Consider the following 24,383-nt stretch of genomic DNA (forward strand, 5'->3'; position numbering starts at 1 on the left):
AGAGTGGCCAGTTTTACAGTGGAGCTGAGGAAAATCGCTGTAAATGTGGAAAGCACAGTTTTGCAGATCTAATGGAGATTATCCTAGGGCTCCGGAATACGGTGCTGGAAAATCCTACAGCAAGTTTCTCATATTATTGTGAAAATTGAAACTAAATGCAAATGCTCCCTCTGAGGAAAAAAAAAAAAATCTGTCTCTCTAAGTAAATAAATGAAGCAGTCTTGTATTGGAAACAAATTAAGCCATATTTAAATCACCAAGAAACTGGTCTCACTTTTTATGCTTTCTATTTTTAAGACATTAGAGCACATCTTAATGCTTTATTTATCTCTACAAAAAGACCCTTTTAAGAAAGCAAGAAAAGTGCAGAGCCCTGGGCTTGTCTTATATAACGTGGTCATAGTGGTGAATCTTTTTACTGCAGCCACAAAAAAAACCATTGAACTGGAACTTTATTGTAGCAAATAAGTCCAATACAAACAAATCACTGTTTTGACTCACACAAATGATTCTTTTAAAATATAATAACAAAATTAATATAAAAATGTTTTTTCCCTTTGTCTTATCGCTTGCTATTCATTTCTGTCCAGTAGGTGGCGGTGTGGCGCCGTTGAGCTGTTTTGCTAACAGCTAACAACCCACGAAGAAGTAGCAGCAGCTGGACAAGCGGAAGTAGAGAAGGATTTTCCACTTGTGTATCCATGTAAACACAGAAATGTCGCAGTCTCCGGACACTAGAAGCCTTCTGTCAGCTTCTTCTCAGCTCAACCTGATGGAAATGGAGTCGGTGAGAGATTTTAAAGGCTTCGTGTTGTTCTGTCTGGGCTCGGAACCGAGGCTGGAGGGACAAATATCCCAGCAGCTACTGGGTGGCGAAGAAAAACTGGGATAAATCTCGGGTTTATGCTTGATTTAAACACGTTTGATGAAAAATAATAACTGTCTCGATTAAGCTCATGATGTCATTGGAAACATGAGAACTTTGCTCCAAAATCACTCACATTATTCTTGCTGAAAAACCTCTGGGCTGTGTCAGATTTCCATCAACACCATATATTTAATGTTGACTGAGTCCTGGTTGTTTCTATATTTGCTAATGAAATCCACCGAACTGCTAAAACTGGCTTTCTTTAACACAATAAGCCCTTCATTAGTCTACAAGTGTTTATCAGATTATTCATTAAAGTAAAATATTATTGTTTTAGTCAATTAAGTGATTCTGTCTTCATTAGGACTCTGAATAAACTTACCTAATTTGGATTTATGAGTTTGTTGATCTTTTAATCTTTCATACTTATTTACACAACACTCCCCTTTTGTCTTAGCAGTAATCTTTTTAAAGGAATAAATTCTATATTCTTTATATTTCTCCATTCATGCCACTGGCTTGAACATGTGTTTGGGCAGTCTGTGTTTAATGGAAACACGAAATACTCCTCTTTATGTGAATGTGCTCAGAGCCTCCTTGTCTAAAGAATACTTTCTTCGCTTTCAAGATAATTTTAAGTGTCATAAGTAAGTTTAAATAGTTATTTTATTCAAGTAGGGAGCTTTCCTGAGCAGGTTTTTTTTGTTCCAACCCGAGCAATTATGCCCAGAAAATTGGTCATCGTGCATTTAAACTATAACCACCACAACACAACATTCACACATGTAAAATGTATTTCTAATGACACAGGACTGTCAGTCATGTGATCAAACCTTCAGCAGGCGAGACGGCTTCATTCGTTAGTCCACGCCCTGCTCTTTGATGAGTTTAATGCCTCTACACTTGGTCCTGCACCCAGTCATGGTAAAGCAACGCAACAAACGCATGATCCCACTTGGCAAAGTAAACAAGAAGCAGAAAAAACTGATTCAACTGTTCCACTTCTGATTTAATGGTAACAACAAGACATGGGGGAAAAAGACACAAAGCTGAATATTTGATGTTTTCCTCCTGCTTCTGCACTTATTGATTATTTACGCACCAGTTCCATTGATTTCATGCCTTTTTTTGGTTGTTATAACCTGGATCAGATGGCCACAAATACGAGGAGATATAGTACAGCCAGTAGGAGGAAATGATTTCTGCATGTTTAATGTAGTTTTCTGTGGAATGGTAAAGAGGATGTAATATCTTACCTCTTGGTCGTTGAACAGTCTAGGTTTGGAGAAGTGGAGTTATCATTCTTACAGGACTGATGAGCTAACGGCTAGTCTTAGTTGAGGCCAAGACCAAAATGAATGGTTGTTGTCTTAAAACAACTCATTGAGGTTCACGCAGTTCTTTTTTATAAACATGTACACCGCTGACAATTTCACATTACAGGGTATGTTTATAAAATTCAGAGGTTATTTATAAGAGCAGATAGCGGCAGCAGCAGCTAGATGTAGCACTTCCAGGGCAGCCTGGGATCAGTTCCGGCAGGAATTTCATAATATTTCTGCCAAAAGTAACAATGAAATGTGAAATTGATGGTGGTGTAAAAGCTTAAATGTTAGTGTTTGCACTAACTGCTGTGAAGTTTTAAAGTTTAGAGCCGCTATAAGTCGACAGAAGAACCGCTTTGGAGCAGACACACTTCCAAAGAGGATCGCTGGCGTCTTAAAACAACTCCAGTCTTCAAAGTTTCATCGCCTTTCTTGAAAAGACTATTATTTAAAACCTTAAACCTTATTAAACCTTCTCATTGACGTTAATTTTGCATTACATGGTTATAAAATTCCTGCTGGATGTGACCTCAGGCTACACAGGAAGTGCTACAGTTAGCTTCTGCTGTTCTTTGTGTTTGCCAATAACCACATAATGTGAAACCGACGGCGCTGTAAAGGGTTATAAAATCATGTCTGCACGAACCACTCTGAGATGTTTTCGATTGGAGCTCCAACAATCCACTTTGGGCTTTGCTGCGTTCGGACTAGCCATTAGCTCATCATATCTGTCAGAATTAAACTCTGTTTCTCCAGACTGAGGCCGGTCAGCCCAGACCTGACTTTAACAACCATTTTGAACAACAGTGCGATTGTTTGCACAGGTTGTTGTTGTTTATGTTGCAGCTGTATGATGTTTAGTCCGTTGTGTTCTTGCTGTTCATCAGCTGATCTGTTTGTTTATCATCACAATTTCTGGCAAAGTAGTTTTGTTGTTGTTGTTGTTGTGCAATGAAACTAATCTGATTCACAAAGTAAGACCTGTTTATGAATCGCAGACCAAAAACTAAAAAAAACAAAAAAAAACAGCTAAAGATGCTAATCTAATCTGCTGTATTTTTGTTCAACTTCTGTTCTTAGATTGATGATAAGGAGTTCGACATTCCCCAAGTGGATACACCTCCCACACTGGAGAGCATCCTCAGTCAGGTCAAGTACTTTTTTTATTATTATTCGAAGTACTTTAATTAAAAGCTGCTTAAATACATTTCTCTGTTGTTTTTCTTTTACTTTCTTTTTCTCGCATGAAAACAGTCCTCACCATGCTCAGGTATCACACATCAGGTGATTCATTTATCTTGTTTACAGAATAATTCAATTTTCATGTGAAAAGAGAACAGAGTGCGCCCTGATAACATCCACCAGTAAACCTATCTGCCTCTAAGTGGTTTAAAATTTGCTTGAATTCGTTGAGTTCAACTTCAAATTCAGGTGATTTTTCCAGCTGATTCCAAGCAGAGAGAGCAGCTGATTTACTGTAAATGACCTTTTTTTTCTCAGTTCAGTGTTATAGATTTAATATTTGCATTAATGTTTTACCTTACCTTTTCTGAATTAGAAAGCTCAGCTTGTTGTGGAGGAGACGTCTGGTGTTCTGTACAAAAAGTCATTCATTTCTTTGAGTTAAAGTTGACTTTTGCTGTGAAAATGTACAGTTCACCTTTATTGAATCCACATCCTGTCATCTGTTCGTGGAAACAAACCTTCCAGTGTCCTTAAAGATCCCGATCTGTGAGGACAACATGCCTAACCAGCAAGAGCACCTAATGACGATGAAGCTCTAAACTGAGGCTTGACTTTGGTCTACAGTTGCCAGCTGCAGCAAAAATGCTTAAATAACAAATCACAGAGCTTCAATTTTTATTTTTTATTTATTTATTTATTGCCAGAGGTAAAATTTGTGGTGCCGCCATGTGTAGAAATGGGTGCGAGGTAAACCCTGGGGTACAGTTTAGTCAGGTCCCCAGTCCATGAAAGGACAGACATTTTTGCATGATTCAGTCAGTTTAACCACTGATGCATGTTTTTGAACAATTCGCCAGAAACCAGAGTACCCAGAAAAACCTTGGGCAGAACATTTAAAAGGATAGTTCAGATCTTCTAAAGAGGAGATCTGTGGAGAGGTCAGGAATGATCCAGTTGGAGCCTTTTGAGCAACCTCATTTTGGACTGTTGAGCTAACGGCTAATCTATGTGAGGCCAAGATGAAAATGGACTCCTGTTGCCTTAAAACAACTCCAGTTTCAAAGATTTCACAGCGGTTCCTGTGAAAGCTGTTTATACAGAAGCCATAAATGGCTGTACAGGCTGCGATAAATATTGTTGTGATATTTTTCCTCCCGAGATCATCAGTTAACCTTTATCTTAAGCTAGTTTCAGCTTATCTCGAGAAAACTTCGTCTTCAGAAAACAAAGATTTTCCAGGTTCAGTTCATGTCAGGTTTCTTGTGTTAAACCCCATTTGATCGTTTTAGCCTCAGCCGTTCAGCTGACCGGCCGTTGTGCTGTAATCTGTGTGTTACAGGTGGAGGAGGAGGAAGATCCATTTGTTCTGGAGGACACATGCGTACTGAACACAGACAACATGGACGCTCAGTCCTGCGACACGTCGTCCCTGGCCAGCTCTGACAGTGGAGACCCCGCGCACCTGAAACGGCACGAACACAAACACAGACGCAAATGTTCTCAGCCATAACATCACAAACAAAACCTTGCATCCTTGATACGTTACTGTGACGCTTCTCACGTTTGCGGTCAACATGAAAACCGCTCTTCAGTAGAAATGCTCACCCACGATTATGGCAGAATTGCACTTTTACGTTTTTCTGTCTTGAGATTTGGAGTTATTTAGAAAACATACAAGGCCAGGTCAGTCTAACCATGCCAAAGATGATGATGAGGATAATAGAAATAAAACTGGTCGAGATCTGCTAATCTTCATTTTAAATGTGGACTCCAGTAGATTAAATTGTCTTTGTCGGTGTGACTGCCAAAGTGAGCTCAGGATGACAAAGAAAAAGCTTGAGGTGGTGGGTACAAAGTGACCGGTAGCAGACGACTTCTCTTCATAAGCATTAAAAGTATGGGTGTGTGGGCTAAAGCTGTAAAAGTACGAATTCAGATGGAGTTCACCCAGAGAGTGTTACAAATTGAACCGTATTGGGCTGAACAACGACTGATGAGGAGCCTGGCAACTCTTCTGATAAACACTATTGTGAATAAGTCCTACTGTAAACCTTTTAATAGGATTAGCTTTCATTTTACCAGTAGGGTTCATTTCCCCGGCATTGCCTTCTCTTCCCAGAGATGCTGGGAAACATTATATTTATATAATAAATCTGAGCTCAGCAATGAAATCTGTTTTTCTCACATATTTAGACACTGATGTAAAAGAAACAAAAAGTGCAACCGAAAAAGGGGTGAAACATCTTCTAGTAAGAAGCACACAGAGTTCCTTCAGTGTGAAATTCTCCCATGATCAACAGATAATAAAGCCATTCACATTAGGCCTAGATTCCTTTTTTTTAATTTTTTCCTCTACCCCTTGAGTTATCACACACAAACCAACAACCAAATTATAATTATACCATGGAAAGATAACCTCCAGACAAGCAAAACAGATGTTTGCTTCAGGGTCTGTGTGCCCATTGCTGCATTTTTATATGTAAAAGTTAACAGAACTGTTGCTTTTCTCTGTGTGTGTCCGTTTGATGGGTGCGCCACTTTGTGTCTGCGTGGCCACGTGAAGAAAGAGGAGGCCAGTGGATCTGAATACCACAGTCCATGGGTCGGTCCTTCGACTCAGCATACTGAAGGGCATCTCTGCACAGATCGTAGCTGCTGCTGTAAGGCTGTTACAAACACACACACACACCTTTTCTCTTCATGACCGTCCTGATAGAGGTTGTACATTCCCTAGCAATTTACCATAATCTTAAAGTACACATAAAACATTTATTTGTAACATTTATCCTCGTCTTTAGCCACTCCTAAAACCCTAAAAACAATCTGCACAACACTGGAACTTTAACTGTAGAAACACATTAAAAAAAAAGTTCTATTTCAGGTTGTATTCAGTTGTGACAAAAAAACATTTATGTCTTTACTCAGGACAAAGTAGATGCTGGGCTCCCAACTGCAATAGTAAGTATTTGTTTCCTAAAAGAGGTAACAACTATGTCAAATTGTTGACCATTTCTTTCTTCCTAATATTGATTTTTTGTGACGTATGTCTTGTAACTTTCACGATGTGTTCCCTTTTCCATACCGGTATATTGCGTATACCGCAGTCTAAGATGTATATTTTCCTTTTTGCAGACGATGTCTGGTGTGATCGCTGTGGGAACATCTCACGGTCTTGCTCTGATTTTTGGTGAGTTTAAACCCGTTTACCCCGTCTGACGTGCTTGTTGTAATTTATGCAAACGCTTCAATCTTTTGATAAATGAGATAGCACCCAGTAGACAAAGTTTGCTCCCCTTTGTCTGTTTATTTCAACCTACCGCCGCTCTGGGACTGTAGTTCCTGTGTATGTTTGTGCTCTTCACGCCTATTGTAAGTGACATGTGCTGTGCAGTGCAACAGGACTGCGTCGGATCAGCATTCAGTGCCGTTTTAAACCACCCTTCCTGGTTTTATTCGGCATTTATGGGAACGCTGTAACACTCGACAGTGCCGAGCTCAAGTCGTTTTCACACATTTCCCTCCCTAACATTTATAGGAGATTCTAAAGCTAACAGCAACGATTTTAGAGATTGCACTCAAATTTTTGATTATTTTTTGTCAATAACAGTTTTTATATTTAATCAGAAACTGATTAAATTATGGTAAAGTTTGAAAATAATTTTATTTACATAAATCATGTTTTCTACCAAATATGACTTCACGTGGTTTTGCATTATTGGAGAAATCTAAAACGAGCAACATTTTGCTTCTTTCTTCAAATATGAAGCAGCATCACAGTGAGTGATGCTGAGAACTTGTTTATTTTTTTTTTTTTAACTTTAATTTGCTCAAGATGTAGATTTCAGCAGAGTTGACCCATGTTTCTTTATACCGCTGACTAAATGATGGGCCGGGCAGGAAAAGGTATGACCATCCCTGTTGATTATCCTCACCTTTTTTTCCTTTCTCATCCACCGGCGGCTCATCTGAGTTTTGGGTTGTTTCTGTAACTTTGATGCATGAGTGGGCAATTTTTTTTTTATTTTGTTCTTCTCAAGAAGTTTTGTTTTCAACCATCCACATTTTTTTTCTCCAAAAAATATCCTCTCCTGTCCAAGCCGGAAAATATTTTTTTTAAATTTCTTCTTCAGACACAAACCAGGCTCTGCGACTCTGTCTGGGTAACAAAACAACGGGCGCAGAGTTCGGCGCCATCTCTGCCCTCAGCATCAACCACGACTGCTCCCGTCTTCTCTGCGGTTTCGCTAAAGGACAGGTAATTAACACTTTTAGGAAGTTACTGACTTGTTGACTGGATGAAACCTAGCACTCATCCATCTTTCTTTTTTTTTTGTAGCTCTTTGAATTGAACAAAAGTATTAATATGAGCATAAAACTTTGGTATTTCAACCAACATCTTCAAGAGATGACACTAATTTTACTCTATTATTGACGTTTTTAACTAACTTTAATACAGAAGTTTGAAATATATCAATACCTGTTACCATTTTTATATCTCCTGGAAAGAATTATAATGTGATTGTTGCTCCTGAACTGTCTCTTTAGCTCCATATATTTGTCTGTCCTCCTGATTAGATCACAATGTGGGATCTTGCCAATGGAAAGCTTCTGCGGACCATCACTGACGCCCATCCTCCAGGAACAGCTGTTCTACATGTAAAGGTGGGTCCATGTTGGAGCAGATCGTTGTGTTGAAGGCCCTGCAAGGCAAAAATGAAAACATCTATCCTTTGGGTCATTTAGAGCCTCAAACTCGTCGCTCATTTTGGAGTGAATTGGGCTCTTTACCTGTTTACATTTTGCATTAGGCCCTGAGATGAAATTTGTAGTAATTTAGCACTGAAATAGATGTAATTGTTGGGCTGAATTGAGCTGAAATGAACAAAGTTGAGCTGAGGGGAGTGACGTGAAGTGAACTGAGCTGAACTCTCCGTAGTGCTGGACTGAAGCGTGGCATCAATGCTTTTTTTCCCAGTCATGGCTCTGTCCGGTCAAACTTCCACAGTTAAATGCTGTCATTGTGTCCCGGAGGTTATGTTGTTAGGTGAAACTCTGCATCCCTTCCTTCATCTGATTTCTGACCCGGGTTCTTTTCTTCTTCTTGCCTGCAGTTCACAGACGACCCGACGCTGGCGGTCTGCAACGACAGTGGAGGATCCGTATTTGAGCTGACTTTCAGGTAAACTCTTCTGCTCGAAGCTAAAATGGAGTCAAATCCGTTAATTTTCAGTCTTTTCTGTATCACCTGAACAACCCAGTTTTTGTTTGTTTGGTTGTTTTTTAGTAAAGTTGAACGGCTTTACTCTTTTTAGCCTGTTTGTTGAAATACATCCAGCTGAAAGTCCCACTTTTTTGTAAAGGAATACTATTAAAATAAAATGAATGTATCCCAAGTAATTCTTTCAGTGTTAAATCCACCGCCCCTGAACGTTCTTGCCCAGCTTCATATGAAGCCAAACAGTTTTCCAATAATGGCAAAAGCTCAGAGAAAGAAGCTTTAGTTTTACAGTCTGTTTTAGTTGTCTGATTTTATTTTCGCGTCCAGGAGGGTGATGGGGATGCGGTCGTGTGACTCTCGGTGCCTCTTCAGCGGCTCTAAAGGAGAGGTGTGCTGTATCGAACCCTTACGGGCTCCTCCAGACTTCAGGGATCATCCCATCACATGCTACTCTCTGCTGGCTATGGCCTCCCTCACCAAGGTACACGCTGTCATCGCACACGTCTGCTCAGTCTTTAATTAAAGCTTTCACCAGTGCAGTTTTGTCTGCTATGATGTTCATTAAAAACTGATGGAAAACTCCTAAAACATTGAGACCTCAAGTTATTTATTCTGCTTGCTCATTAACTTTGGAAACATTTTGCATTTATAGATTTTTCTTTTCAAAAACAACTACTATTTGTATTATTTGTGGGACTTTTTGAAACCCACATGCTGACCCAAAGGCTGTTTTTCCATCACTGTGGAAGAAAAACCTAAAACACTCCTGCAAAGTGTATATTGGGGCTTTAGGTTCCCAGAGACATCGATGTAAAGAAAATGTTTGTTTTGCAATATACAGTTAGATACAATGTAAGCATCTTTGAAAACCAAGGTATTGTGCAGTTATTGTCTTTTTTGGTAATAGTACACAACTAATGTTCATTTTAAGCTGTATAATTTGGATTTTGTTAGCTTTAGTTGATTTTCTTAACTATGTGTTAAAACTAATTATCTTTCCCTTTTGGCTTCTCTTCACCAGATTTTGGTCATTGGACTCAAGCCCACGTTGAATGTCTGGATGACTTTTCCCTACTCCAAGGTCTGATTGATTTACCTTCTGTATTTTTTTGTTCATATTGTTGTTATTGGGCGATAATGACTTTAAGCAGATGAATGGGGAAAAGTTGACTCCAGTGGCATGGTGCAAATGAGTATTTTGGTGTGATAAAGTTCTGATCCGGTGCTGTTACTGTCATACTGTTTGTCTGTTTGGACCTGATGTAAATATTTTTATTTTTAATGAACATGCGACTTTAAAATGCAAGCGTTTATGTGTTTAAATGAGTGATGCAGTGGGATATACATTTTTGTATTTATTTGTAATTTACTGCTGATTGTAAAATTAGTCTCTTTTCTTGCAGTAGGTGTTTGCTATTGGTTTGCTACTTTTAGCTTCTAATAAGCCTTTTGTTCGTTTTAGCTTCTAGATAGATTTTGCAACTTTAGCTACCTTTTTTTCTGAATTTAGCTTTTAGCTATCCTTCTTCTACTTTAACTTTTAGTCAGCCTTTTACTACTTTTAGCTAACTTTTTGCCACTTTTAGCTTTTAACTAGCCCCTTTCTACTTTTAGCTCGTCTTTTATTATTTTTAGCTTCTTGTTAGCCTTTTGTTACTTTTAGCCTTTAGCTAAAATTTTGCTAATTTTAGCTTAACTTTAGTTAGTTTGTTGCTGATATTTCAGCTAACATTTTGCTGCTTTTAATTAAACCTTTGCTACTTTTAACTTTTAGCTACCATTTTGGTACATTTAGCTTTTAGCTAGGCTTTCACCATGTTAACATTTTTTTAGCAGTTTGCATCTTTTAGCTCGTGTTTTGCTTCCTTTAGCTTTAACAACACAGTTTCGGCTTCTTCAGTGCTTAGCATTCACACTGCAGTTTCTGTAGTTCATTACTTTTACACAAAACCCTACGTCAAAATGACCTAAATATCCCTTTAAAAGATTCTTGACGAGATAAAATTGGCATTTTTGAGATGTTGACTGTTTGAAGTCTTCGTGAACGGTTTTTAAATTTGTTTGTAATGATGCGATGAACCCTGTGTCTTCAGTCGGATCCGTCCAGTGTCCCTCAGCTGGCCTGGCAGTTCGTTCCTGTTCAGAAGATGGTCAACCCGATTCTTGCCTTTTGTAAAGGAGACACAGTCCACTTTCTCCTGGTATCTGCTCAGCTTCATCTTAACAATCCACCTGATGTTTTTACTTTTACTGGGATATTTTCTTGTCTATTTGCTTTCTGGCTTTTCAGAGAAAATTAATTTTGTGCAACGTTGTTTGTTCAGGTGAAGAAGGAGGAGGTGGGCACCATCCATGTCATCAAGCAAAGACAACTCCACCTCAACTGTGACATCATCAGCCTAAATGTAAGTCAATATCTTAAGCTTAAAGGCTCACATCCAATGTGTTTCACCCTTTTACCTATAAACTGTGACATAAAGCGGTTTGACCTACGTGAATTCTAGCTGAACGAGTCACTCTGTCCCCGCTTCCCTGCAGTGGATCAACAGCTCTACGCTGGTTTTGGTGGACAGCCACGAGAAGCTGCAAGTTGTGGACCGGTCCTCTCAGGAGGTTTTGGAGACTCTAGACTTGGAGCAGGTGCAGCTGGTCTATAACAGCAGACATTTCAAATCACTGGCCACTGGAGGGAATGTCTCCCAGGCTCTGGTGAGGGAGAAGGTAGTGGGGAGCACGACCACAGGTCAACATTCACGCCCCTCAGGTCCAGCTTCAGACACTGAACAGGACTCAGAACAAAGAAGGATCATTAGTAGCTAACACTGACCAGTTACTGCATTCAAATTAGGGACAAACGAGTATTTTAATGGTCAGTTTGTAACGGGTTTCTGTGTTCTAGGCGTTGGTTGGAGAGAAGGCCTGTTACCAGTCACTTACCAGCTATGCTGGGCAGATTATCTGTTTGGGCACCAAGGTAAGGTTTAATAAAGTTTATCTTGACTTTATCTATGCACTGTATGTAGAAGATGGAGGTAAACACAAAACACATCAGACTGTTCTTAACATAGTAATAGTTTAATGGTTATTACTTCAGTAGCTAGATGTAGTTAGTGAATTTGATGGTAATTGAATTCATTTTTAAACGTTATTGCTTCATGAAAAGCTTCAAACTGAATTAATCTAAAGGGGAATATAAACAATTTTCTTTTGGTGTGTGACTGATGTATGCTTCTGTGCTAGCGTATACCTAGTTTACTCATAAATATTGGTATTTTTGTTGACATTTAACGTGGACGAATACAAGTATGTTCTAGCTATAGTACTTATTGTAAACACTATGAATGTGATGAGTTATGGGAATGTTACAGAGTGGTTTTATTTTTGCTTTGCAGTCAGCTCACATCATGACACTAAGGAACTGGAAGGAGGTATGTACGGGCGCTGCTCACTCTGTGGTTAGACAGCAACAACAGTCAGAGCTTGGCTACAACTTTAAGGGGAATTATTTTAAAGAAAGGGGAATAAACGCGATGGAAATTCGAATCAGACAAATTGAAACCTGAGGCCTGATTGTCTGTTTGATCTTCAAGTCCAATCACTGTGATTGTTTTTTTTTAAGCTGGGGTATAACGAGATATAGTGTGTGCACATATCTGGAATAGAACGTTCTGACTGGGTGTAGAAATAGTTGAATGAGAATGACACTAAAACCCTTTAAGTATGAACCCGTTTCCTCTCTCTGTGTCCAGCGCATTGACTGTTTGCTGAAGGTGGAGGACTTTGTCGAGGCTCTCACTTTGGCCTGGTCGTTTCATGAAGGAACTGCAAAGGCTGTGGTTGGTGGGTAAACTTCACATCACACATCAGCAGCCTGTAAACCAGTCTGGCGGCAGCCTCCTGATACATGTTAGCACAGAGAAAGGGAGGGGGAACTGCGATGTCTTGTCAGGCGTTTGACTCACATCTTCCGTTCAAGGTCTTCATGGAGATTCCCAGAAAAGGAAAGCTGCTGTCAGTGACAAGGTAAGAGGATTGATTTCTTTATTTCTTGCTGCTTTGGCGGATCTGTCCGAATTGTTAAACGTTTCTTCAGTTGCGAACTTGAAGAACTCTCTGTGTGTTCGCAGATGGTAGAGATTCTTCTCCAGTTTGCAGAGTGCGCTTTAAAAAAGTGTCCAGAACACGGCAAGATCCAAGTGATGGAGCAGCATTTCCAGGTCATTTTAATACACCTTCAGAAAGTACTACAGCGTAGTAGCTAATAAAGTAAGAAAAAACAACTGAACTGGGGGGAAAAAGTAATTAGTAAGGAAATTATTCATATGTGAGACTTCATCTTTTCCACAAGCATGTCTTCATATTTATAACGAGCATAAAGATGACCAGATACAAGTTGGAATTGATTTTTCATGCAAAAAGATGTAGACATTTAAGTACCCGGATTGGATAAAATCATTAATCTGGGGAAGAATTAAAGGTCACTTCCAAACAATTTGGAGTCCTTCATTCGACAGATAGAAAGACTATTGATAAGCAGAAAACATTTAAGACAGTCCTCCCAGGAAATTCAGTCCAAGGTTGACATGAAGTGCCAGAATTCCTCCACAACCATGTGACAGACTGATAAAGTCTTAGAGAACATAACTACAGAGTTATTGCTGTTTAAGAAGATAATTTTTATTATGTCCTAAAACCCTGAAATTGAAACAGGGTGCACTTTGTTTTTTTCCCGTGACTGTATCTGTCCTTAATTCATGAAGCTTTGTAATGGCTTCTTGTAGGAAATGGCAAGAAACGAACCTTCCGCTCCTCTGATATTATCCACAACTTAATTTCTGTCCTGATTTCCATGGTTTTCCTCAGGATGTGGTTCCAGTATTGGTGGATTACTGCCTGCTGCTACAGAAGGCGTAAGTAGACCGTGTTCACGTGTATACATACATACCTGAAACACACAAACAAACATCCAAGAGAGGACTGTCTGACTGGAGGACGACCACTGTCTCCTTAGTCCCACACTGTTGGACAGGTCTGAATGCACCTGTTTTGATATCGTAATTCTTGATTTCTTTTTAAAGCCACCCTTTTCTTGGTTATTTATTTTCAAGAGCCACCTTAAAGCAGTTTTGTTTCTAAGTTGAACACGTCCTAGATGTTGAAAGTTTGTTTGTGTTCGGTGGAACAGTGACCTGCTGTTCAACCAGCTGTACCCACGGCTGGTGGAGAACATGATCGCTAAGGGTGTTTTCCTGGAGTCTCTGGAGACCTACATTGTTGCCAACCGCCTCGGTCACCTGACCACACCCATTATGAAGGACCTCCTCGCCCATTACCATGATAGTGGGATGATGGACAGCTTAGAGAGATGCATTGTCCATTTAGATGTTACCAACCTGGACATACAGCAGGTATGTATAGGAAGACCTGTAAATAAAGCAGCAACGCTGCAAATATTACGAATATACAAGATAAAGAGATTTATTTCTTTGGACTTTTTTATGTTGAATCATTTCCTGTAAACGAGTACAGATAGGGGTGATGCTAATTGCTCTTCTGATTGGTAGTTTTGGATATTTATGTCACACTGAAGTCTCCTCTGTTTGTGCGTGTCAAGGTGGTTCAAATATGTTGGAACAACCAGCTCTACGATGCAGTGATCTACATCTTCAACAGAGGCATGAATGATTACATTACACCAATGGATGTAAGTCACATGCCTTTTTTTCATCTATTTATTGTACAATTAGTTTTAAAGCTGTAGGAGGAAAACGATGGCGAAAACTCAAGCTTAACGATCAAATAGTGATAAGGGTGCTTCAAAGCTTATACACTGGAACAGCTAATTCTAAGTTTCCTCTTTGTCTGGTCTCTACAAAACATTTTGTTAAAATGTTGCTGTTTTTTGGAAAGAAAATGTGAGAAGCCAGTAAACATGCGATAACAGCCTCCTTTATGTTTCAGAAACTGTTTTCGGTGATTGGCCCAAGAGTTAAGGAGGGGAGGAGCCTAACAGGTGGGTCGAATAAGGCCCCTTTTATATAATATTTCTCCACAATCACTAGTCACAAGTACAAAGAAATTTTAAATTCAGCATATGTTTACTTTTCTTTAGATGAGGATGTGGTGATGGGGAACAAACTTCTGGTTTATATAAGGTAAACCAGACAAATATAGATTTACTGCTCAGTCTGTCACTGCTCAGGGCTGCTTTGGGCATCTATCTGTAATTTTATTTTTTTTTAACACTCATATTTTGCATTAAATTGTGAGTGATGAGACAGTTTTGGGCTTGATGTTTCTCACAGAGTTTTATGGAATGTAGCTTAAACTTGTGAAAAGAAAATAGTTGATTTGTGCTGGTGCGTCCCACTGTACCCACATGTGTTGTCTTGGCTGTAGTTGCTGTCTTGCTGGAAGGGCGTATCCACTAGGAGACATCCCTGAAGATCTTGTGGTTCAAGTCAAGAATCAGGTACGTCGCGAAAGCTGATCAATGGGGCTCAGTACACAGCCTTGTGGCACGCCGGGGTTCAGTGTTTTTTTTAAATGATCATGGATAACATCACTAATTCAAAACAAGCTTTTATATAAAAATGTTTTTTTTTGTGTGTGTGTTTTTGTTTGTATTAGGTGTATGAGTTCCTGATTCGTATCCATTCAGGCAATGCCTCACATGAAGAAGAAGTTTTCCCATTTATCCAAACACTCCTTCATTTTGACACACGGGAATTTCTCAATGTACTTGCCATGGTGAGTTTCTCTGTTTTTACTCTTGTTATATCATTATACATTTGCTTAGGAGGTTTAAAGACTATTGCATATCTTGCATTTAGCTGCATGAATACTTTTTTCTGTCATCTCATTGGTGAAAATGTTAGCAGGGTCATATTAGCTTATTGTGACTGAATGGGGGAAAAGATGCTGAGTTAAATATTGTAAAGGTTGTTTCGTAGCTGAAAATGTTAAATGTCAGGATAATAATTCCTAAAGTGGGGCAATAAAAAAAAAACTTTGTTGACTATTTATTTTATTAATATCTGTTGTCATCTGTCAGCTAAGATTTGATTCTCACTTGATTCCAGACATTTGACGACTTCCAGAATGACAAGCAGGCTCTTGAGTACCAGCAGAGAATAGTAGACATCTTACTTCAGGTAATTTCCCAAAAATCATTTAACTGGCTGTTTTAATGCTTTAAATCATTTACCATGCATCACATGATTCCCAGGTGCTGTTTTACCTGACACAAAGAAATATCTTCTTTAAATCATCTGAACAAGAAAAAACACTGTTTTGTTTTTATATTTATTTAATACATTTTTAAATCTGTCTTGCTACATTTTACTTGTTCTGTTTGTTTAATCCTATTTTATTATATACATGTTAGGCTGCCTTCAGGCCCAGGCCTCCCTTGAAAAATAGATCTGAGATCTCAATGGGATTTGCCTGGTTAAATAAAGGTTAATAAAATAAATAAATAAATACTTTCATGCTATATTATTTTTCCGATTCCATATTTTTATTTTTCGCATTCCATATTTTTTGAACAGAGTCACTCAGTTTGACAGAATTTCATTCAGCTGACCATCAACAGCATGTGAAAACACTTGTTCGTCCATCTCTGTCACTTTTTAAGAAACAGACCTTGTCGGTAGTATAACAGTGTTATAGCATCAAACTAACTACTCGTGATTTGTAGTGAGGGTAGGGAGCAGATGGAGATTGTAGATATATTGGACAAAGGATGTTGAACGTGGAGCTGCCAGGGAGGAGGAAAGGAGGAAGACCACAGAGAAGGTTTTATTAACCGATCTCAATAGTTTTTATTTATTTTGATTTCTTTGGATAAAGGTAATGGTGGACAACCCAGACTTCACTCCATCCCAAGTGGGAGGTCTCTTCACCTTTCTGGCTCGCCAGCTGGCCAAGCCAAACAACACACTCTTTGTAAACAGGAAGCTTTTTGATCAGGTATGATGTTGCTTCCATCATTATCTGCTGCGTGTATCGAATGATAATAAAAATTCTGCCCAAAGTATTTTTTATCTTTAATATTGCATAGGACAGGCACAGTAATAAATGTATTTTCTCTTTAAATGTGTTTATTTATCTTTTTTATTTTAGTTCGGTGTTGAAATGACCATTACTCTGTCTCTTTAGGTGCTGGAGTTCCTGTGTTGTCCAGATGATGATTCTCGGCACACTGAAAGGCAGCAGGTACAAATACGGATATAATGTTCCCTAAAGCTCTGCCACCTTTCTGTTTATAGAAATCTACAGCATCCAACAAACGGTTGAGATACTCATTCAATCAGTCCTTCAGAAAATCTGCTTAGTTTGTTCAGGAGTAAACAAAGTCTAGGACTTTTTACATCACAAGCTAAAAAGCTGATTTCAGATAGTCTGTATTAAATGAGCATTTTGTTTTAGGACAAGCCTTAATCTGTGTGTGAATCTGCCTTAAAATGTGCAGTGGTTTAAATTCTGTAAAGTAATGTTGCTCATCCTTGTTTTATTGGGTTCGTAGGTTCTGCTGGAGCTGCTGCAGGTTGGAGGCATGGTCCAGTTTAACGAAGAAAGGCTTTTTACTTTGGCAGAAAAGGCCAACTTGTGAGTCACAAACTAAAGACTGTAACCAGAAACTTCTATTCCAAACACAAATAATCCGCCTGTTTTCTAAAATTTACAATCGGACCTTAAGTGTTGTTGACATGAAGAGACAGATCGCCACACCAGCCCACCAGCTGTTCCACCTTGGTCAGCACAGGACCGAGCACACATCCCTGAGGGACTCCTGTGCTCATTATGATGGGACACGACATATTACTGCTAACCCAAACTGTCTGCAGTTTTTCTGACATGAAGTCCAACATTAAATTACAGTTCCAATATCCTTTGAAAGTAGAAAACATACAACAAAAGAAAATCAAAGCGGAAACAGGAGTCAATGGATGTGATTTCACAAAATATTTAAATTACCATCCAAACAAAAAAATAGCTCAAGGGCAGCCACCATTAAACTCAGACTAATGGTTAAATACAATTACAATTATTATTTTTTTACAAAGCTAGAATGTTCAGTTCTTCTGTGATTTGTTGTTTAGTGTGGTAATATTTTACATTGCCTGTGATCCTATAGGATCTCCATGATTTGAGTGCCAAAATGGTGCTCAGCCTTACTGTGCTGCTTTTTATTTAGCTCTCATGTAATGTTTAAAGTAATAAACTTGTGGTTTTTCAGCTACCACTTCAGAAAACTGACCAAAATATGTCATAATCATACATTGCACAAGTCAGAAGTTACTGTTTTTTATTCTATTGTCTCTCATTGCAGCTACCAAATCTGTGAGTTTCTGTACGAGAAGAAACACATGTACAACCGGATCATTGACTGTTATTTAAAAGACCCCCTCCGAAAGGTAATGTGCCATTTGCATTTACCAGAAAATGTGGCGGATGCGTTTTTAAATACGAATGCCTGTTTTTTGTGGCATATTTTCCAAATAAAATAAAGCATGTAGTAATATTTTGTGTGTGTGTGTGTTTTCTGTTAGTCGGAAATCTTCAGCTACATACACAATCTGATGTCTATGCCCGGCTACACCTCTGAGGAGAAACAGCAAGCGAAGAACAAAGTACTTCAACACATCCAGGTTAGTCCGTCAGCACCCAGACCCGGTTTCTGTTGCTCATTCCAGTCACATCATCATGAAAACGACGAACTGCACAAATGGTGCATTTAAGGGCTATCGGTACTTGTAGAAACAAGCAGAGGAGTTCATGTCTCTGGAAGTCGTGTTCACAAATGATGGTGGGATGGAGCAGGAGATTAACCAATAGATTGGGTTTCTTAATCACTCTTAATATTTTTTTTTTAACTTTTTGGCAAACAAAAAAGATCTTCCAGTCTCTGGTTGCTCTTGTCTGTGTGTGAAATTTATCCCCAGGAGCTGGTGAGCCTCGACCCTGGCAAACAAGCCGACCTCGTGGTGTGGCACTTTGCAGACGAGCTGCAGTCCATCATCTCTGAGCTCAAGGTGTGCTTTTACTCCTTGTAGACTTGATACAACACACGTATATTTCCCAATATTTATAAGATAGAAACAATCTTTATTTGATTTAGAAATTTTGATTGGTATAAAAGCTAAAGTCAAACATGTAATTACAGATTTTATATTTCTTTCTCTCTATCTTTTCTTGTGTTTCTCTAGGACGAGCAGCTACTTTTCAGATTCCTCAGCTGTCTTTTGGCGCCACGGTACAGTTTGCCTCCACCTGCAGTTCCTAAACGGGGGGCCTTCTGTCCTCCGTGCTCATCTTGTACCTTTCGGCTCTTTTACAGAGAAGGGTCTCATTCGGGGACCACCTTGCTTGTGGAGCCCGAACTTCATGAACTTCTGCTCGACTTAATGTGCCGCTTTGCCCCTGAAAAGCCCCTGATCTTCCTCCAGACCTCCCAACACTACAGACTGGAGGAAGCCATACAAGTACTATTTATTTATTTATTTATTTTATATTTGTGCCTAGTGTTTGAGGTTAAATTGTGACATCGAAAGCAGTGTAATCTAATTAAAAGAAAGTCAAATATTTTCATCCAAAAGTGCATATTGTCTGTTAAAAGGATTTGTTTTTATGTTCTTCCTGTTTTGTTGCCATTCAACCTGGTGTTTAAATGGATTTTCAATAATGGGCCTATACAAAATACTGCAGATAAATACAGTTAAAAGAGGCAGGCCTTGTTTAAAATATTTCTAAAAAGTATAAAAGTGAAAGTAGTGTGTGCATATACATTTATTGCCTTTGCTTTAAGACTTCAACTATTACCTTCAAAAGCTACATAATTAGTTAAATAAGACCCACCTGTGGGCAATCTAAGTCTAATATTCAATATTTATGGACCAGTAAAGGGGGGCAATACTCAGAGAAACATCCAGAAGGACAAAAATAACCATGATGGAACTGAGCAGCTCTGCGTAGATGAAGCTGGGCTTCGTGGGAGAGTGGAGAGAAAAAGTTTCTCGGTTCTTGCAGAGTATGGGGGTTCAGTAGTTCTGCATGCTCAGGTTCTCTGCTTGTTTTTTTGTTTTTGTCCTTTTTCTTGTTTGTTTCACAAAATAAATATATCTCCTTAAAGTGTTTTTTTTTTATAAATGAAAAGATTAACATGCCTCCCCAATTTAATTTAAAATTCGGGTATGTTAGGCTACAAAACAGAGGAAATGTCAAACTTTTACAATCCGCTGTATAATCAGTTTTTTCTGCTTGTAACACATCAGCTTCAGTGTTCAGACTGTTTACTTGCTACCCTCCAGTCCCCACTCCCTGCTGTAATCTTTTTTATCTTTTTTTTAAAGATAACCAAGAAGTACCACTGCAATGAGGCTACAGCCTACTTGCTGGAGAAGAAGGGAGATATTCACGGAGCATTTGCTGGCTTGCTTCAGGTAGCTGAAACCTCCCAGAGTGCTTCTTTACTGGCTTTATTAACAAACTAGTTAATCATTTTTCCCGAACTGATACAAAAATAACAGATGCAGCTGCAGACATATTAATGACATTGATGTCTATACACACACACACACACACACACACACATCAATGGATTTTGGTAGCTTCATGTGTGAAGTATAGGTCTAAATTCAAAGACAAATAATTCCCACCTACAGAACTGAAGTACAAAAAGTAAGCACTTTTAGCTGCTGGTGTTGTGTCACTAAATGTTTTTATGCTCTCTGTAAAGACACTAAAAGAAAGGCTGTGTGCCATCGCTGCTGAGGGTGACCGTGATGGGGGAGGAGGAGGAGAAGGAGGCGAAGGAGGCGACAGACAGAATGAAGAGGAAACAGATAGTGATGTACCGCTGACGAGAGTAAATGATTCACTGAATAACATCCTTTCTCTGTGTCATCGAAACTGTCAGAAGCTTGACCAGGAACAGAGAAAAGTAAGTTCAGTGTGTGTGTGTGTGTGTGTGTGTGTATGTGTGTGTGTGTGTGTGATCCGTCTCTAAACTAATGGCTCGTTTCTGCTTACAGGATCTGTGGTTTCCTCTTCTGGACACCATGATGTCTTCTCAGAGAGAAGTTATGGGGCTCCGTTCCAAACACACCTCTGAAAGTAAACGCACACACACACACACACACGTGGACAAAAATATTCCACTTTTCTTTTTTAAGCTTAAGTTAGAGACATCTGAACCTCAGTTCATTCGTGTAAAATCCAACTTTCTGTGTATGTTGGGGTTACAAAGTGAGGTGGGTTTTTTTTTTACTCGTTTCATCACAACCCCAGTTTATTTTGGGTAATTATTATAATATATCTTTTTACGTCTTACAATGTACTGGTACCAAAAGTCTTAGCACGCTACTCCCAATCGAGCGTCAAGGTTTGACATAAGTTTTTATGGATTATTCAAAAGTTGACAGAGGATTGGGGAATCGTAAATTGCGACAAAAATGGAAGAATAACATTCAGTGTTTATGTTAATAATAAAAAGGCTAATAACTTTTAAATAGTCTGCCACAGTAACAAGAGACTTTTGAAGTTGAATGAGCTAGTTTCTGAGCTGAGCTGTTTTCTTTGTTTTAGATAAAAATCTATATTTCACCTAGTAATTTGTGCACAGATAATAAATGTAATATTGTGCATGATGTGACAGTGTGACGCGTTCAAAATATAATCATGATTGTGCCTGAGAGGCTGGTGAAGCTGTTTAGTAAGGTGGTGATTTTTCTCGTTCGTGTCTTAGAGCTGAAGGAGATGACTCTGAAGGTTCTCAACTGTATGAGCAGCTTTATTTCTCTTCCTGCCATCATTCAACAAATACTGCAGGTGGGTCAGACTGTTAATAATTTAGTTTCGATGGTTTAAGATGTAAATAATAAAGGAACCTCGACCTTGAAAATTAGATCAAAGCAAAATAGCCTTTCTCTAGCTGTGTGGATGACAGACTTCTTGTTACTGGGGGTTTATTGGCTTGGTCTTATTGGCTGCAACACATCCTGGTACAAATGAACAAAATCATGCTTTCAATAAAGCAAGCAGTATCAATTATTCACTAGAAATCACGGTCATATTTTGCAGTGCCTCTATTGCTCCTTTCACACGGACCCTAATGGTCCCGGCTCCACTCTACTCGGCTCGCTTTGCGAGCGTTTACATCTGCATTTTTTCGCGGTCGGTCCCTTCTTCTTTGGTCCCTGCTTTGGTCCCTGCACAGAATTTTTTTGCCAGAGGATCTAAAAAAAAAACGTATTAAAGAAATGTTATTTTTCTTTATCTTGTGAAGTACGCGTGTTACATGTGAGCCCATGTGCCTGTGTGTCTGTCAGGATCCAGTTTATGGAAAAGGGAAGCTGGCGGAGATTCAAGGCCTCATTCTGGGCATGCTGGACACTTTTACCTATGAACAGGTAAAGCTGTGCGTATGTCATTTCACGCGTGTTTAAACCGCGCCGACATTCGTCGTCGATGCAGTAAAATAGCTTTCTGAGTAACTGCTCATCATCAGTGTCTATAAAAGCAGGGGGGATTTTCTGCTCTGGAGCATCCAGGTGTGTTTGTTAGCACAATGCCAAGGAGGGAAGTCATCAGCAATGACCTTAGAGAAGCAGCTGTTGCTCCCCATCAATCGGGGAAGGGTTAAAGGCCATTTCCAAACAACTTGAACTCCATCGTTCTGCAGAGAAAAACGATTATTCACAAGTGAAAAACATTTAAGACAGCTGGCAGTCTTCCCGGGACTAAGTGTACCAACAAACAAGGTCAGACTGTGTAATACTTAAAAACAAAAAAAAAACAAGAGCTCCGTCTGTGCGGTACTCAGCTAGCAGGTTAAAAGTTAAACTGCGTGACAAGACGATCAGAAAAAGACTGAATCAGTTTGACTTGTTTGGAAGGGTCGCAGGAGGAAAACTCTTCTGTCTAAAAGAACACGGCAGCACGAACTGAGGTTAGCAAAGATTCGTCTGAATGAACCACGAGACATCTGGACGTGATGATGAGATGTTTACTGATAGTTCACAGTAAAAGAAACGCAGCGTATGAGCACAAACATACAGTACAAAACAGGGCTGGTGATTTGGGCTGGTTTTGCAGCCACAAGACCTGGACAGCTTGTAGGGATCGAGTCAGATATGAACTCCTCTGTAGACCAAAGGATTCTGGAGTCAAATGTGAGGCCGTCTGTCCGACAGCTGGGTCATGATGCAACAGGACGAGGATCCCAAAGACAGCAGCTGATCTACAACAGAATGGCTGAAAAGGAAAAAAAAATCAGGGTGCTGTTAAGGCCAAACAAATGCCTGCAAACCTCAATAAACTGAAGCAAGAACGGGCCAGGATTTCTCCACAACCATGTGGGAGGCTGATAAAGTCACACAGAAAAGTTATTGGTTCTACGAGCTGCCGAATCATGGCTCAGACGAAGTCTTTCATTCAGCTTTTCAGTTTTTTTGGCTTCGTTTTCGTTTAATAAATCACAACATGATGGAACATTTTTTTTTTATGTCCTCAAACAACATAAACTGAGAAACTTTACAAACTACATTATAGTCCAAGAGGTGTAGGGGTAATGTAGCACAACAAGAAACTCGGGTCATATCGTTTTATAGAGGAAGAAAAGGATTTTAAGTCCTACTCTGAGTTCCACAGGTAGCCAATGAAGAGAGACTAAAACAGCTGAACTGTCCTGTTTCCTATTGGTTCCTGTCATAATTCTTCCTGAACCATTTTGAATGAGTTGGACTCTTTTCAGGGAGTTATTTGTATGTCCTTATAGTTGTTTTTTGTGTTTAGAAGAGAGTGCTTTCTGTCTCTTTCAGACTTTACTCGAAACCACCACCAGTCTGCTGAACCATGACCTCCACTGGTCATTGGCTCATCTGCGCTCTGCTGTCACCAGGGGGCTCCACCCGCGGCAGGAGTACTGCAACATCTGCCTGCAGCACTACAAGAGGAGGCAGGGCCCAGCCGAGGAGATCATTGTGTTCAGGTAACACGTACCGGAGATGCCGTCTTCCATTTCCTGTGGAGCTGAAGTTCTAGTTAGTTCCAGCGTCCGACACGTCTTGTTTTTTTTTCTTCTTCCCAGCTGTGGCCACCCGTACCACCTGCAGTGCCTGCAGCAGAAGGACCGTGGCGGGGCTCTGGCCTCTGAGGTGCAGCAGCAGCAGTGGAGGTGTTATAAATGCTCGTCCAGTCTTAGAGGGAGAGGCCCGTCTGCTGAAGCAGGCAGGAGCCGCAGCGCCTCTCTGGCTCAGGTTTGTGTGTTTACCTCGTTTAGGAGGGAAAGCTCACAAAAACTCTTTAAACTAAACATACTTGTCTTCAAAAGCCATAAACTGAACTGAACTGAACTTTCAGACCAACTGTTTTTATCCACTGATGTCCTTGTTACAAATTAGATGACTGATTAATTAATTCATTATCAGTATTTGTTCTTTAGTGACTGGGGCTGCAGTAGAGCGGTGGTCAGTGCCACGGTCTTGTAATCCCAAGGCTGCAGGTTCGAGCCCAGGTTGCAGCAGGACCATAGCAACTTAAAAGAGAAACATTTATTTTCTATGACTATTGTACATGACCTCAGCTCAGTTAAAAAGTACAGCGGACGTTTAAGGATGAAAATTAAAATTAGAGCATCCAACCAACTGTTGAACCTCAGCACTGGACCAGCTCTGGACATGCTCTTTACCCTCACCATGGTCCTTGAGGGGGCATGGGAGTTTGTCTAACAAGTCTACATGTGTTTTGTGGGCTTGGAGAAGGCATTAGACCGTGTTCCTCGGGG

General features: G+C 39.6%; 1 protein-coding gene across 7 annotated transcripts in view; it reads left to right on the forward strand.

Moving 5' to 3' along the window:
• Positions 1-627: 627 nt before the first annotated feature.
• Positions 628-24,383, forward strand: part of vps8 (VPS8 subunit of CORVET complex) — a 25,373-nt gene continuing 1,617 nt past the window's right edge. Inside the window, exons 1-43 of one of the 7 annotated variants that reach the window (XM_037973655.1) lie at positions 629-787; positions 3,274-3,342; positions 4,718-4,848; positions 5,942-6,038; positions 6,304-6,360; positions 6,511-6,565; positions 7,276-7,281; positions 7,509-7,633; positions 7,954-8,040; positions 8,490-8,557; positions 8,924-9,077; positions 9,618-9,677; positions 10,690-10,797; positions 10,921-11,001; positions 11,135-11,305; positions 11,496-11,570; positions 11,989-12,024; positions 12,346-12,436; positions 12,573-12,619; positions 12,724-12,813; positions 13,460-13,506; positions 13,782-14,004; positions 14,211-14,300; positions 14,558-14,609; positions 14,709-14,751; positions 14,996-15,068; positions 15,227-15,346; positions 15,679-15,750; positions 16,448-16,567; positions 16,757-16,813; positions 17,124-17,206; positions 17,931-18,015; positions 18,151-18,249; positions 18,544-18,633; positions 18,808-18,854; positions 18,939-19,083; positions 19,951-20,040; positions 20,337-20,540; positions 20,632-20,713; positions 21,345-21,427; positions 21,928-22,008; positions 23,419-23,588; positions 23,688-23,856. In XM_037973655.1, coding sequence (XP_037829583.1) covers positions 716-787; positions 3,274-3,342; positions 4,718-4,848; positions 5,942-6,038; positions 6,304-6,360; positions 6,511-6,565; positions 7,276-7,281; positions 7,509-7,633; positions 7,954-8,040; positions 8,490-8,557; positions 8,924-9,077; positions 9,618-9,677; positions 10,690-10,797; positions 10,921-11,001; positions 11,135-11,305; positions 11,496-11,570; positions 11,989-12,024; positions 12,346-12,436; positions 12,573-12,619; positions 12,724-12,813; positions 13,460-13,506; positions 13,782-14,004; positions 14,211-14,300; positions 14,558-14,609; positions 14,709-14,751; positions 14,996-15,068; positions 15,227-15,346; positions 15,679-15,750; positions 16,448-16,567; positions 16,757-16,813; positions 17,124-17,206; positions 17,931-18,015; positions 18,151-18,249; positions 18,544-18,633; positions 18,808-18,854; positions 18,939-19,083; positions 19,951-20,040; positions 20,337-20,540; positions 20,632-20,713; positions 21,345-21,427; positions 21,928-22,008; positions 23,419-23,588; positions 23,688-23,856 — 4,005 coding nt within the window. In that variant the 5' untranslated portion in view covers positions 629-715. Of the gene's footprint in view, positions 788-3,273; positions 3,478-4,717; positions 4,849-5,941; positions 6,039-6,303; positions 6,361-6,510; positions 6,566-7,275; positions 7,282-7,508; positions 7,634-7,953; positions 8,041-8,489; positions 8,558-8,923; positions 9,078-9,617; positions 9,678-10,689; positions 10,798-10,920; positions 11,002-11,134; positions 11,306-11,495; positions 11,571-11,988; positions 12,025-12,345; positions 12,437-12,572; positions 12,620-12,723; positions 12,814-13,459; positions 13,507-13,781; positions 14,005-14,210; positions 14,301-14,557; positions 14,610-14,708; positions 14,752-14,995; positions 15,069-15,226; positions 15,347-15,678; positions 15,751-16,447; positions 16,568-16,756; positions 16,814-17,123; positions 17,207-17,930; positions 18,016-18,150; positions 18,250-18,543; positions 18,634-18,807; positions 18,855-18,938; positions 19,084-19,950; positions 20,041-20,336; positions 20,541-20,631; positions 20,714-21,344; positions 21,428-21,927; positions 22,009-23,418; positions 23,589-23,687; positions 23,857-24,383 lie in introns of those variants that run through there. The other 6 variants (XM_037973657.1, XM_017431940.3, XM_037973658.1 and 3 more) reach the window with 6 other exon arrangements.

Source organism: Kryptolebias marmoratus, linkage group LG22 (assembly GCF_001649575.2).
Source record: "Kryptolebias marmoratus isolate JLee-2015 linkage group LG22, ASM164957v2, whole genome shotgun sequence".
Classification (NCBI taxonomy): Eukaryota; Metazoa; Chordata; class Actinopteri; order Cyprinodontiformes; family Rivulidae; genus Kryptolebias; species Kryptolebias marmoratus.